Raw genomic sequence first — 14,176 nt, 5'->3', positions numbered from 1 at the left:
GTTTTTTATTTCATGTTTTATGTACAAATAATTTGATTAAATTAGGGGAGTAGGGTATGAGTAGGGTAAGGTGACGAACTCATAAGATATCACATGCAACGTGACGTTGAAAAAAAAGTTATTCGATTTCTCTTAACGTGTATTTAGCTTATACAATACTAATTTAGTTTTTACACTACTAATAACGTGATTCTAGTGTGTATTTATAAGTTCGACACCTTATCCTACAACTATTAAATGTGAAAAAAAAATACCAAGAGCTGTAACTTTTACAAAAATATGAAGAGATGTTAGCAACTTTCTGTAAACCTTTAATAAATATGGATTTTTAAAAGTGAATTTCAAAAAACCAATCGTAGTATCCCACACATAACTAAAAAAAATTTCGGAATGAAAAAATACTTTGAATCTTTTTGCAAGTTTTGTGTTGTTTTTGTTCTTTTCTTTCAAGAATATGAAAAGCAACACAAGATATTTTTTTTTAGATTTATCATAGATTTAGGATTTAGGATTTCCTTTTCTGATGATAATATGTGAAATTGCCCCACTGTGCCTCGGCCTTTTCGCTTATGATTCCTATTGGCTGTGTCTTCGTAGCAACGCATCTGGGGCATCCGGCGAAGTCATCGACGGGGATCCAAATGTTCCGGCCTACAAAATTGCCATGCTCGGTGGCTCCGGAGTGGGCAAAACCACCCTGACCTACCAGTTCACCACTTCCGATTACATATGCGCGTATGACCTGAGTCTTGGTAAGTCATCGTCCGTTTTCATTACATATCCCACTCATTTTCTAATTGGCAATTTATAATTTGGCAAATGTAAAACTATTTTTATCAAGCCTGCCACCGAAGTCGCCGCCAATCGAAAGTTCAATTTCTATATCACAAGATATCGCTTTCGGTTGGATTTTTAGCCTGCACTAATGTACAGTCCGCATAACAGAATATTGGACCTTTTGTTTTGAACTCTTACGCCCCCCTTAGCAAATGTATATGGTTTATTTGGTTTTGTAAATACTTAATATATTTTAAATATATATAAAGTGCACATATAATATTGCATAGTGATTAATTTGTAGCTTTTAATTACAAAATATTCAGAGTTATTCAAAGTTTTAGTAGTTTTCTGGGTCTTGAATTAATGAAAATATATAATCAATTTTTTTATTAATAATATATATATCTTAAAGTTTTATTAAATTGTTGATATATGAAATATTTGATTTGATTAAGTTGATAAACTAGATTTTTGGTAAGGACTTGTAGTGTTTAAATTTGTATAGGGCTTGAAATTTTAAGTGACTCCCTTAAAATACTCAACGTCTGCCAGTAGTTGGTCCATCTTATAGTGGGGAAAAACCCCTTGATTCGTTTAGGCCTAGACACGTGTTGGGAAAGGTAATTGAAAATGAAGTCGCCCCTCTAGTTTTCCGAAAACCTCGCCCTACTGCTCACTAGGCGGCTTTAAATCAAACACATTTGCATTTTAATTATGGCACAAAGTCATAGAATATGAAAAGCGCCAGCACTAAATTCATTAACTTTCGCGACCATATCACCGGATCCGGGGTCTGGGCTCTGGAGTGTGGGCATGCTGGTGGCCTCCAATCCACCTTCGTAACCGTTTTGGAGCTTTTAAATGGATTTTCCTGGTGAATTTTCGGTTCCTCGGTCAGGAAATCACATTACGCGCAAATAAACTGTGCTGTTTCTATGTTCCGACGGAGGGACAGCACTTGAAAACTTTGCCTGTTTATGCTAGCGTGGTTACACTGGTTCATTGGATAAGCTTCTCCTGGGCAGGACAGCTTCTTTTCCTGCCAAGGTCAATTATCGATAAATAGACTTCATTATAAGTGGAGACCAAAAGATGCACACTTGGCAGCGTCTTGCGTAAAGTTGCTCCTCGAAGTCGATTTAATTGAATTGCAGCACTATCGAATTTCCTTTTGAGCAGCGAACTTTAATGGACCACACTCAGCTGGCGCTGAGTTAATTATGTGGGGGATATTCTATCACAACGGCTTGAGTCTGGGTGAAAGTAATCCGATATTGGCTAAAGTTGCCGAAAGCCAATATTTCGTTTCTAGCAAATAATTGCAGCTGCAACGTGTGCAACACGTGTCGTGCCACATCAACAGTTGGTACGAGTATTCTGTACCATAGGTTGGAAGGTCAATTTTTGTGGTCTGAGCCCTTGGATAGATGATGTGACATCATAAATAAATAATTACATTTTAATTCTGCCACACATTCCGTTAATACCATTACCAGAAAAAGTACGTGAGTTTTGCAGTTCGACACTTAACAACAAATACAAATGAAATGTAACTTAATTCCCTTGAAAACTGTATACATAATAGGGTGAAACTGCCTTTGTTACAATTTTGTAGGGCTAAAGGGCTTGTAAAAACACTCGATTGCAGGACTACAACTTTAACATTAGAATTTCACAAACTCCTGGCTCGTACCAGTCTTTTTCTATTCAATTTTATTGTATTTTTTAAATACTGGTTTCGGTACACAGAAAATTTTGCAGGACAAATATTGCAGGTGTCCAAAAGTATGCCATGAAAAAATATTGTTATATTTTTACTTTAAGACACTGTAAAAGAATTTTCAAGTCTAATTATTTCGGTCTTATCCTTGATATAAACCATAACCATATATATATAACAATTTTCAAGTCTAATATTTTCGGAGTTATCCTTGATATAAACCATAACCATAAACTAGTAGGTCGACAATGACGCAAAAATTCTCTAAATAGATCATCATATCTTACCTTTTCCTACTATGTAATGAGGATGGCGTGCAGACTACGCCTAGTGTACTACATATGTATTTCTCCTCCTTTGGGGCCCTTTGAAGCAGGATCAGACCCGAGGGCCGAAAAAATGCCTTTGTCTTTTACGCAGGAATTTGCTGCTCTGTGTGGTTGAGATAATAAAAGTCCGAGTTTTAATTAGCCCTAGAGCAAGGGCCAACTTTATGACAGTTGTGTTTGTGCGCTTGTGTACATTTGTTTGTTAACTATTGTCGGGAAAATGCCATAGATCGTGTGTCCTGCAACTGTTCCATAGTTTCCGCGCTGCAGGATGACCACTGCTTGCACTGCTTGAAGCCTGCGTGTGTGATTTATATTTTTGCAGCCAGGCTTTCCTGCGGGACACGCAAATTTCTGAGCGCACTTGCGTGTGGGCGTCGCCTCGGCCATCTTTAGCTAATGGCCTTCAGCGTTGCATGACCACAAAAATCTAGGGGCGGCGGAACTGCTTCGGTCACGCCCCCCAAAGCAGATTTATTACATGCCGTGTCCGTTTGGAGTAAATCTAAGTGGTTCTTTTTTTAGAGAAACGTACCGAAACAGTCTTATATTTAGTTGAACTTTAGCTAATTTTTGTTTATTTTAAGATTAAACATGTCAAAGAGATCTAGAAATATATGAATTGAAAATACTGCTTGACACAACGGCAGCTTTTTTGTACATAACTGTACTTTTAAAGCAGAGCACATATCTGACTTTCAAGATTTAAGAGATTAAAAATACTGCTTGACACAACTGCGTCTTTCTCTGAGCACAACTGTACTTTTAAAGCAGCTTTCATATTTGAAACACAATAAAGCATAATATAAGTATTTAAAACTAATAAAGAAGGGGATGTTTTTTGTGTACAATTTATACAACATTTCATTCCACTTTTAACAAACTTATTGACCAAAGCTTTTACTTTTTAACGCACTAAGTGGATCAAACACGACTGTACCTGTTGCACGCAATCAAAAACGGAAATGATTGGCAGGTGTTGCAACATTTGAACTATCAAGCTTTAATAATCCTCACTTATTCCACAAAAGACCCTGCTATTAGGGAGCTAATAATACACCTCCAACAGACACGCGCTGTGCATCTTGCTTTAATCCCACCAAAATTGAGGGGGTTTCCCTGGTTTCCCCGGCGTTCCTCGGTTTGACTTGGTTTGTTTGCACAAGCATTTGTATAATTGCATTTAAATGACTCGACGCGGTTGGCTTTCACCGCTTGTCAATTGCATGACTAATCGGCTAAGCCGCCAAAGGACCCAGAGTCCCCTTTGCAGGTAGGATGAAAGTTCTACGCTTGTGCCCCGCTCACAAAATACGGCAATACAGCACGTTTGCGTTTTTTCTATTCAATTTTTGCGGCACCGCCCACGCATGGAAATTTACTTGCAACATGCAAATTAAGCGCCGGAGTGTGGCTCTTTCTTTTTGTTATTTTGTCATTTTGCCATCGGGCTAGGGATGGGCATGGACATGGAAGGTGGAAAGCGGGAAGCGGGGCACTGTGGATGCGGGTCGACTGGCGTCTAAATATTTGCCACAGCTGAATGCAAACAGAGTCGGACGCAAACTGCAGTCATGTCTGCCTCTGCGACTGTGTTCCAGCTCCTTTCGTGCTTTCCTGGCACGCCTGCCATCGCGTCAAACTGCTGACAAAGCGTGTAAAAAGCGCTTCCCATGCACTGACAAAAGTGGTATAGTCAAAACATAAATAAAAAAAATACAACAAATTAAGACATCATTTCTCAGCCACAATTCACGGAATAAAATATAATTAAACCTAAACCCTATTTAAGCTTTTCATTAAATATGATATGCTTAGCTGACTGCTTGCCAATTGTTTCTTTAAACCAACTAGCATAAATAATATCTTTAATATCTCAATAATATTTACCACTTTTTTTGCTGTGTTGTTAAAGTACATCTTATATTCATAGTAGCTAAAAATATTATTATATTACAACAATTAGTTGAAAACGTATATTTATTAAAATAATATTTTTATTGATGCATCATATTTACGTACTAGCTGCCAAATATATAATAATATACCTTGAAATAGTATTTTAACATGGAAAAGCGTATATTCATAAAAATAATATTTTTATTGATGTATTATTACTGCATATTAGCTGCCAAATATACAGTAACATATATTAAAAATGTATTTAAACATAGAAGAACGTGTATTTATTAAAATAATATTTTTTACTCTTACTTAACTTTACTACTTTTTCATACGGACTAGAGCTAGATTCCCAGTTCTTTCGAGGCAGTGTTGTGGTGACATAGCATTTCTGCGTGAGCACCGCTGGAGAAGAAGGCTTTACGAGTCCGGAGTCCCGAGTTCGGAACCCCAGTCCGTAGACCCGGTTCCCTGCCCGCCATTGTTGTCCGCGCTCCACACTCCAAGTCCACTGACTGCCTCCCTTTCCACGTTTTATGGCTCGCTTAAAAAACGAGTCGGTGTAGACAGGGAAATGGGGCGGAGTGCGAGTGGGAGTGGGGCGTCAATTGCGACATTAACTTGCTGGGCAAATAAAATCACTTTGATTACGGTTTTACGGGCGACACGCCCCCCAAAGGTTGTCGCCGCCTCTGCTGGTGCACTTTAATCGATTTCCGACCCTTGGAACTGCATTTAAGAACTTGTTATTTTGATTTCCTCGAAAGTCCTCAAGACCTGGGGTGGTTTTCTTGAAATCTAGCATTTCCTTCCCATCTTTTTCGTACTTATAAGAGCACTAGCTGGCGAACACGCTTGAATAATGCACCTCAGCTTGGCTAGTTTGTACATATACATATTCGATTTACGTTTTTAGAATCCCCACCAGGACTAGATTACTAGATTTCGAGTCAAGAGATTTCGAATGCCTGGCGAATGGGTATCTATTTTTTTTTTTTTGATTTGGTTTTTTTTTTAGATGATGATTATGGACAGAAGACGGTATCGGTGCTAGTCGATAACATTGAAACGGATTTGGAAATTATTGATCATCCCGCATGCGAGATGTCGGTGAGTAAGCACGGAAATTAGTGGTAGCACACCTCCCAGAAAGTAGTTGCCCAAAAAAAAACAGTCCCCTCGTTGTCAGTTCGGCTCGGTGCCTCCTCGTCTGGTTGGGGGAATTTTTCGATTACCCCAGTCTGGTTGAGTGGAGCAAGCTGGGGGTTAAGAGCCATCTGCCTCTGACACATTTGCCAAATGTCATTAACACTTTTGTGCTTTTGCCGTCGCTTTAAAGGAGAAACAAAGTGATGGCGTGGGAATTTTAAATGTACCTTAAAGTTTTGATAAGGTAGAGTTATAGTTGAAATTGAAGCAAAGTTTCTCTCTTCGTCTTCTATGAATTTTTATATTATTAATATTAATAAACATACGAATTGCTAACTTAAAACTAAAATATATCAATGAATTATAATTGGAAAAGATTGCAAATAACTTACGAAGAAAATAACATTCATTTAATTTGGAAACATTTTTTCAGTGTTCCAGGTTGAAAATTTTTGTATTACAACACTTTACAACACTGGGTTCTGAAGTTTTGATAAAACAGAGTTCTAATTAAAAGGAAAGAGAGAATGAATATTTATTTCAAATGGTACTAATAAGCTCTTTAACTTAAAACTAAAATCTGTAAATGTTAAAATATCTTACAACGAAAATAACAATTGGGTATATTTTTTCAGTGTTTTAGGTTGAAAATTGTTGTATTACAACACTTTACAACACTTGGTTCTCAAACTTTGATAAAACAGAGTTCTAATTAAAAGGAAAGAGAGAATGAATATTTATTTCAAATGGTACTAATGAACACTTTAACTTAAAACTAACATCTGTAAATGTTAAAATATCTTACGACGAAAATAACATAACCTCAATTGGGTATATTTTTTCAGTGTTGTATTACAACACTTTACAACACTGGGTTCTAAAGCTTTGAAAAATCAGAATCCTAATGGAGGGAAACAAATGTTATCTCAACGACTTAAATAAATTTTTACTTTAAATGGTATTACTGAATTTGACATACATTTCTGTCGAAAAACGAAAATCTTTTAAAGGGTTAGTAGTAGAAAATAACTTTAAATCAATTGGGGAAAATTATAAAATTGTTATAGTATCAAAGACAATGTTCTCCTTAGGAACTCTAAGGGCTTGATCTGGCCAAGGGCAGCAGTCTCAGCTGTGAAAAGCGTCTCACATGAATTGGGGGGCACGGCTCATCCTCGAATGGGTGCTGGCAATTTTCCCACCCCTCAACGCCTACCACCCAGCTCCCAATCTACCCAACTCCCCGCTTTGAAATTTCATTAGAACAATTTTCGTTTTCGCTGCCCACTTTTCCGCACCATATGGTTAATATCTGTTTTGGATTTTCTTTTTTTTTTGTGTGTGTTTTCCCCAACCAAATTCTCCCTTTAGACGGAGGCCTTCTGTGCCACATACAACATCGACCTCTTCGTGGTGGTCTATTCTGTTATAGATCGGAATACTTTCGCAGCAGCCGAGCGGGTCTTGCAGTACCTCAAGGAGAACGAGATGCTCTTGTCCCGTGGAGCTATCCTGGTGGCCAACAAAACCGACTTGCAGAGGCACCGCGTGGTTACGCGGCAGAGTAAGTACTCTGTTCTATTCGCTATTCTATATGTTTAACATTTTTAAGTTCCTATTTTAACCCTCCTATAGGCTGCACTCCAGAGTTTATTAGTCATACGCACTGTTGCCTTTAGTCAAATATATTATTTTCATGTAGGTGGCCGCGACTTGATTTTATTTCTAAAGTTCTGTCTTTTCAAACAAAAAGTTTTGAAAGTCATTAACTAAAATCAAAAAGCTAACAATGTTGGAAGATGAAAATAGTTTTTTTTATAAAAAATCCATCTGGCATACATGTTGTATGTGTATTTTCTTTTTTAATTTTGTTCAAAGATATATATATGTATATATAAAATAAATAAATAAATAAACCTATGATTACTATTGATAATATAATAGTATTAAATATATCACATTTCACATGTAATTTAAAATTTAATTTTAATAAATATAATTTATTGAAAAGGTTTTTTTATTTATAAAAATCAGTAATATTGTTTCTTAGGGTTCAAGGATTTTTTCTATATGAACTTATGGACTCATACAACTCCATTTTATTTTTACCCCCATTTATTTCAGTGGGCCGCAAGGTGGCGAAGGATATAGCGTGCAAATTCATCGAGACTTCATCTGGCTTGGATCACAATGTGGACGAGTTGCTCGTCGGGATAGTGGCTCAGGTGAAGCTCAATCCTCAGCGGCTGCGATTGCTGACGGAGCAAGAGCTGCAGCGCCTGAACCTGCAGACAACAATCCAGAAGCACCGTGGTATGCACCTGCAGACGCGGCGTATGGTGCGCCAGATGAGCATGTGCCAGGGCGACGACGAGATCTTCAATGGCGGATTGCCGGAGCGATTGCAGAACGGCGACGGCGGCGACGACGTGCCGCCCAGGGTGCCTAGCACCTCGAGGGCAGCCCGGTCGCGAATCGAGAACCCCAACCGCAAACCCCTGAACCTGGAGAGCATACTGAAAATGGGCGAGAGCGAGGTGGACGAGGAGGTGGACCCGGTGGATCCGGCGACCAAGTCATCGCAGCTGAGCAGATTCAATATGCTCGCGGCCACTTTACGTCATCGGCGTCCATTTCGCAAGCGTCGCTCGTTCGACGGCGGCGCTTCCACATCTGCGGCAGCGGATGCCGCCGCCGAGCTGCAGCGACGCTACCAGCTCCGGGCGATGGATGATTTGCAGCTGGAGGGACGATTGGCGGCGGAGGATCGGTTTGGGGGCAGGCGGCTCGGTGTGGCCGACAGCGACGATGAGGATGAGGAGGAGCTGGAGGGTGCCGAGGATGGCGAGGGAGGAGCAGGCGGTGGAGCGGAAGGAGGGCTAGGAGGAGTGGATGATGGACGACGGAATACGTGCAACCGCAAGGTGGTCAAGAAACTGACCGCCCGCACCAAGGTATTCATCTCGTCGGTGCTGCGCTTCAAGAAATCCATCAGCCTCAAGCGGCGCAACTCCTCCAGCTGCAGCGATCTCTTCGTGATCTAAGCAGCTCTAGGAGATAGCATAGGGAGTAAAGGAAGTATAGACTGAATGTACATAGAAGGAATATAGTGGGAGTAGCACCGGGAGGGAATAGGAATAGCAGTAGGAGATCCAGAGATTAAGAGACCCAGAGATTAAGCAGTGTAAAAACGAGGTGGAGTCGAACACGGAAGTGCAGGCGGTGCAGTGCAGTGCAGTCCAGCTTGTGAGGAAGTTTTCCAGTTCCAAATTCCACAGAAGAAAATAATACAGGGACATCACATCATCCGTTTTAAAAGGTCAGCGGACAATTGCAGAGTTAGACCCCCATTTTTTCATTATTTAGAAGTCAACTGCAATTGGCAACGCAAAAGCAGACCGAATTTAATTGAAAAGCAAAACCTAAGGCCTAAGAAATCTCCGGAAATTTCAAATCACTTTAAAGGGTGTCCAAAAGTATGCTGTAAAAAAAATAAAGCATTATCTTTTGGTGGTTATATCTATGACTGATGGATAAATGTAACATATAATCTTACAAATGTTTAGCATACTTGTGGTATCATTAAAAGGCGATTTGAAACCTCTGGAAATTTCTGAAAGACTAACTTATACAAAAAACAATAGATTGAAAAGCAGAAACTAAGGCCGGAGAATTTCTGGGAATTTAAAATCACTTTAAAGGCTTAATAGTATGCTGTAAAAGATAAAAAGTTGTCGTTCGGTGGTTAATCTTTTAACTGTCGAATAAATTATAATATATAATTTTACAAAGTGAAGCATACTTTTGGTAGTACTAAAAAGTGATTTCAAGTTTCCGAAAATTTCTGCGAAGCCAACTTACAAAAATATATACACAAAAAAACGCAGTAAATGCGGACAATAATTTTCTTGAAAAAATATTGATCAGAAAGTTTTACAAAATTGAAAATCTAAAAAAAAGAAGAGGGCAACCGTTTTATGCGAGTAAAAACCGAATTTTATCAACCAAAAAGATATAATAAACCAAAAACCAATTCTGCGGTTTTTTTCATATGGCACATATATACTTAACCCCCGCAAAGGCAAAATATAAAAGGATACATAACCCAAAGACTTAAATTCATTTTGTCATTTCGGTTTTTTTTTGTTGAGGTTTCTTGTTGTTATTAAACGCGCGGTTTCCGGTGAGTTTCAGACATTAAAGGAATGGACTTTACAGCGTGCTACATATGGGATGGATAAACATGACAAGATTGCAAACCAAAAAAACGTGCAAAAATGAAAAATCACAAAAAACTGACAAAGACAAAGGATATACAAAAAGAAAATGATGGAAAAAAAAAACAAATCAAACAAAAGAGCAGTGCGAATTTGTCCACGCCTTTGCAAACTTCACAAACTATTTTATGGTGGGCACGCTTTTTAATGGAACTCGATTTCATTGTGCCAACGGTCCAGCTTTTTTGCTCAAATAAAAAAGACAACCTTTTACTATACAGGAATACTTTAAAATTTTTTTGACATTTACATTTCTTGATGATAGTCCTATAGTTGGTTCTTTATCTAACCTTGCATTACCAATGCAGGCCCAGATATATTTCCAAAATTTGTACTTACTATACAAGTATTGTGAGGGCTTTTCGTAAAACCCGCTGCTCGAGAGGCTTTTGCTGAACTACGATAAACTGAAAACAAAATGGAAAAACAGAGAATTTTTTTTGCGTGAATTTGGAAAAAAGAATAGTCATGTAAGCATTTTACACATCTAAATGTCTTGTGAAAATGAAAATAGAAAATACACCAGCACGAACACAAAATACAGGGTAAAAGCCGAAAAGGGATGATAATTTTCAGAGGTCAGGTCAGGTCAGCCCGAGAAGGCAAATGTCTGGAATCCTAAATATTAGAAATCATATGTATACCATAAGGAAAAAAAAAACTATAGGCAAAAAACATTTCTGAAAAGGCAAATAAAGGCTTACAATGAAACATTTAAAAGAAAATCGAGAGGAAAAACAACTTGTATTGCCACAAATGACGCCCGATCAGGGACTGACCTGCGGTTGGTTGCATACTACACACATATTAATCAATATTAAACAACTTATCAATGTAATGCGATATCAGACAAAAAAGAGCAACTACGTATATCAAATAAAATCAATGTTGAAATAGTTTAAGGGAAAAAGTACATCCAAGCCCTCTTAGTTTCCCCGTCCCCTACCCCTTTTTTTTCAATTCCGCCGGTCGATGGGACTCAAGGCAGTCGAGCAAAAACCTTAATGAGCTTAGGCAAAGCCTGCAATACTGTCTCGAAATGGAACAGGCCCTGAAAATATGGATGCAGATGGCTGCTCGGCTCGAGGAGATTTCCCAGAAGCCCCCCACATATCATAAACTAATACAAATTACACTGGCAACGGATGAAAAAGGTACTCTAGCCGGGGGATTTTCAAGAAAACGGCCAGGATTGAGCACACAGCGGGTTTTCTATATCGTAATGCCATATACAAAATGGCACAATAATTATTTAAACATTTTGAAATTAACAATGTGATTTATGCTTTGACAATTTTCATTTTGATAAGCGAGATACAAGCGTTTAATTCCTCATTTTCGCTTCAGTACCGCATAAGTACACTTAGGTTGTTTTTTTCTTTTGGTAACCGAATTACGCCAAGGTAGTTAGAACCAAGTAGGGTTTATATGGGCACCGGGGAAGACGGGTTAAAATAACCGAAACAAGAGAGAACAAAGAATGGGTCTAGAGTCTCCACATTACTTTGGGCTGTATGCACAAGCGACGGCACAAAAAAGTCTTTGGCACACAGAATCAACAAATAAAAAACGAAAAACTTAAACAAATTGAAAAAATGAACACACTCGCCCATATAACACACAGAGAGACACCAACACACTCACAGTACTCCCCCCGCACACCATCACGTCAAACAATTGAAAAATATGGAAAATGCAGGCAATGAATGGAAAAACGTATTGCTCAAAACGAAAAGGCGTTGGATGTATTTAGGGGAAAAAGTGCTGGGTGAAAGGGAAGAGGTCTTGTTTGGCATACCACCTACATATGTACGAGTATGTGCATTGTGCCATCTCAAAGATACTGGGCCAAACTCGACCAAGGCTTTCACAAAGAGGGTGAAACCTCAAAATGGACATGACAAAATACAAGCGAACGGAACAACGAATTGCGATTTACCTACAGTGGAGATTGGAATTGGAGTGAAACGATCAGATATTACACAACACTCACCAATCAATCCACAACTCGCCTACTTAAGTCAAAAATGAAACCCTTTTCAACACTATTCATTGGGTGTGTTTGAAATGTTAGTATTTTAAAAAGCCTTTTCGAACACTGAAATGTATTGTAAAGTCATTTGATAAATATTTCAGTTTGATGGTGCAGTTTTTAATAACCTTTTGGTTTAAGATGAACTATTATTTAATTTTCCAATTCCTAACACTTATATCATTGTAATATAAAATGAATTTTATGTAAGTATTTACTATAATTTGTGGTATTTTTTCGTAGGACATTTTTGTATTTTTACCTATTAGATTATTTTTTCAAGTATTTAATACTATAATTTTAGACACAGTCACCACTATAAACAATATAACGCGTACAACTCAGCTGAGAGTCCAGTAGAATGAGTTTTGAAAAGGTATTCAACTGAGGAAGGGTAGCAGGAACTGGACATAAGGCTGGGTCGAGGGGACGGAACCTGAACACCTAAGGACCCGCAGACTTGGCATTCTCACGGACAGGAATCACTTCGGAACTTAACCCACTACCTACTACTTCAAAATCGAGACTGATTTTACTGCTCCCCCAAACAGCACTCGAACGAACTCTACACACATCCCAGATCGAGGAAAAACCCCATCCAAGAACCTGAATTTCCATCTCCTGACCCATTTCGCGAACACTACTAACACGATCATTTCAGAATACATTTACAAATTGTATAACCCATCGGTTGGATAGGGCTGGATAAAACAACACAAAACGAGAACAACTAATTGAATACAAATATATCTTATACGATTGTATGTCCCTATTATACACATATGTATACAAAGTATTTACACACAAGTTTTACTCCTCGCTATTTGAGTGCTAAGTTAAGTTAAACCAATCTTTATACGAATTTCGGAAAAAAAGTTCAGCTGCATTTTTATGGGAACCCATTTGACTAATGGTGAACTTGTGATGATGCTTCATTAACGCCTCTTACGCGAACGGAGATTTAGTTGTAGCAAAGGGACTCCAGTTCCCCTTACCTATCTATCCCGCCCCCATATAGTTTGCTCTAGAAGCCCCCGCCCCATTTTCACTCCGTTCGATTGAAGTCACATATCAAGTGAATAACATCCAAAAAGAATTCCCATAAAATGCCACTTTTTTGACTCACAAAATTCCGTTTACAAATCAAAAGATACTGTAGCTTATTTACTATTTTACACGAGCATATATACACACCTATTAACCAACCAATTTTTGATGTACGTTAAACATTTACGATATATATAATATGTGTAGAAATCTCTAATTGTAATTGATAACCATATTAGTGGCACACACAAAGGTATACAAAGAACCCACATTGAACGATATTTTGCTCTTCTCCCAGCATAAATTCCGAGTGATTTCAAAGTTTCCGGGCAAAGCAATCGATTTGGGTGAGCAAAGGCAATGACGGTTCCGCGTGTGAAAAACCACGATTTAGTACGTATGCACATGGGCATTTGTAATTCATCAATTTTTTTGTGAAACCTTCATTCAATCAAATTGAGTGGACACACACGATAACGATAAACAAATATTTTACTCTATGTGTACAATTTAATTACAGCTTATATCTGCATTAAACCCAAGTCTTTCAATGGGTGGGTGGTATAGAGGAGTTTGGCAGTTTTTTTTTCGCAGGGATATGAGCCGATTCGCCACGCATAGTTTCCAATTAAAAGTTACACCATCGAGGAATTCGACAAATGGGCCGGCACTTAATCAACGCAGCTCCACGACCTCCAAAAATGTGGTTCCTCAGTCGGGATTCCAGCGGTGAAAGTCCTACAAAGGGCGAGGGCCCCCATAAATGACTAATCAAAATGCCGGCGATGCCAAAACCCCGGAAAATCCGGGGGCGGGGGAAGGAAAAACTAAAGGATAGCTGGCTAGGAATATTAATTATGCTGGTTCGATGGCAGCCTTCTTGGGCAAAAAAGGGAAGTAAAAGCCCCAGAGTCGTGCTTGCGAAGGAAAAATAAATAAA

At 38.6% G+C, this 14,176-nt stretch overlaps 1 protein-coding gene across 1 annotated transcript in view; it reads left to right on the top strand.

Annotated features, from left to right (window-relative positions):
- The window catches only part of LOC108032974 (uncharacterized), a 52,919-nt gene extending 39,152 nt beyond the window's left edge, over positions 1-13,767 (top strand). The window contains exons 12-15 of the mRNA XM_050884897.1: positions 598-752; positions 5,750-5,841; positions 7,252-7,444; positions 8,005-13,767. Of these exons, the coding sequence (XP_050740854.1) occupies positions 598-752; positions 5,750-5,841; positions 7,252-7,444; positions 8,005-8,924 (1,360 nt within the window). The 3' untranslated portion in view covers positions 8,925-13,767. The remainder of the gene's footprint in view (positions 1-597; positions 753-5,749; positions 5,842-7,251; positions 7,445-8,004) is intronic.
- The last annotated feature ends 409 nt before the right edge of the window (positions 13,768-14,176 follow it).

The sequence above is a fragment of the Drosophila biarmipes genome, chromosome X, assembly GCF_025231255.1.
Source record: "Drosophila biarmipes strain raj3 chromosome X, RU_DBia_V1.1, whole genome shotgun sequence".
NCBI lineage: Eukaryota > Metazoa > Arthropoda > Insecta > Diptera > Drosophilidae > Drosophila > Drosophila biarmipes.
This window is presented reverse-complemented; position numbering and strand designations above follow the sequence as displayed.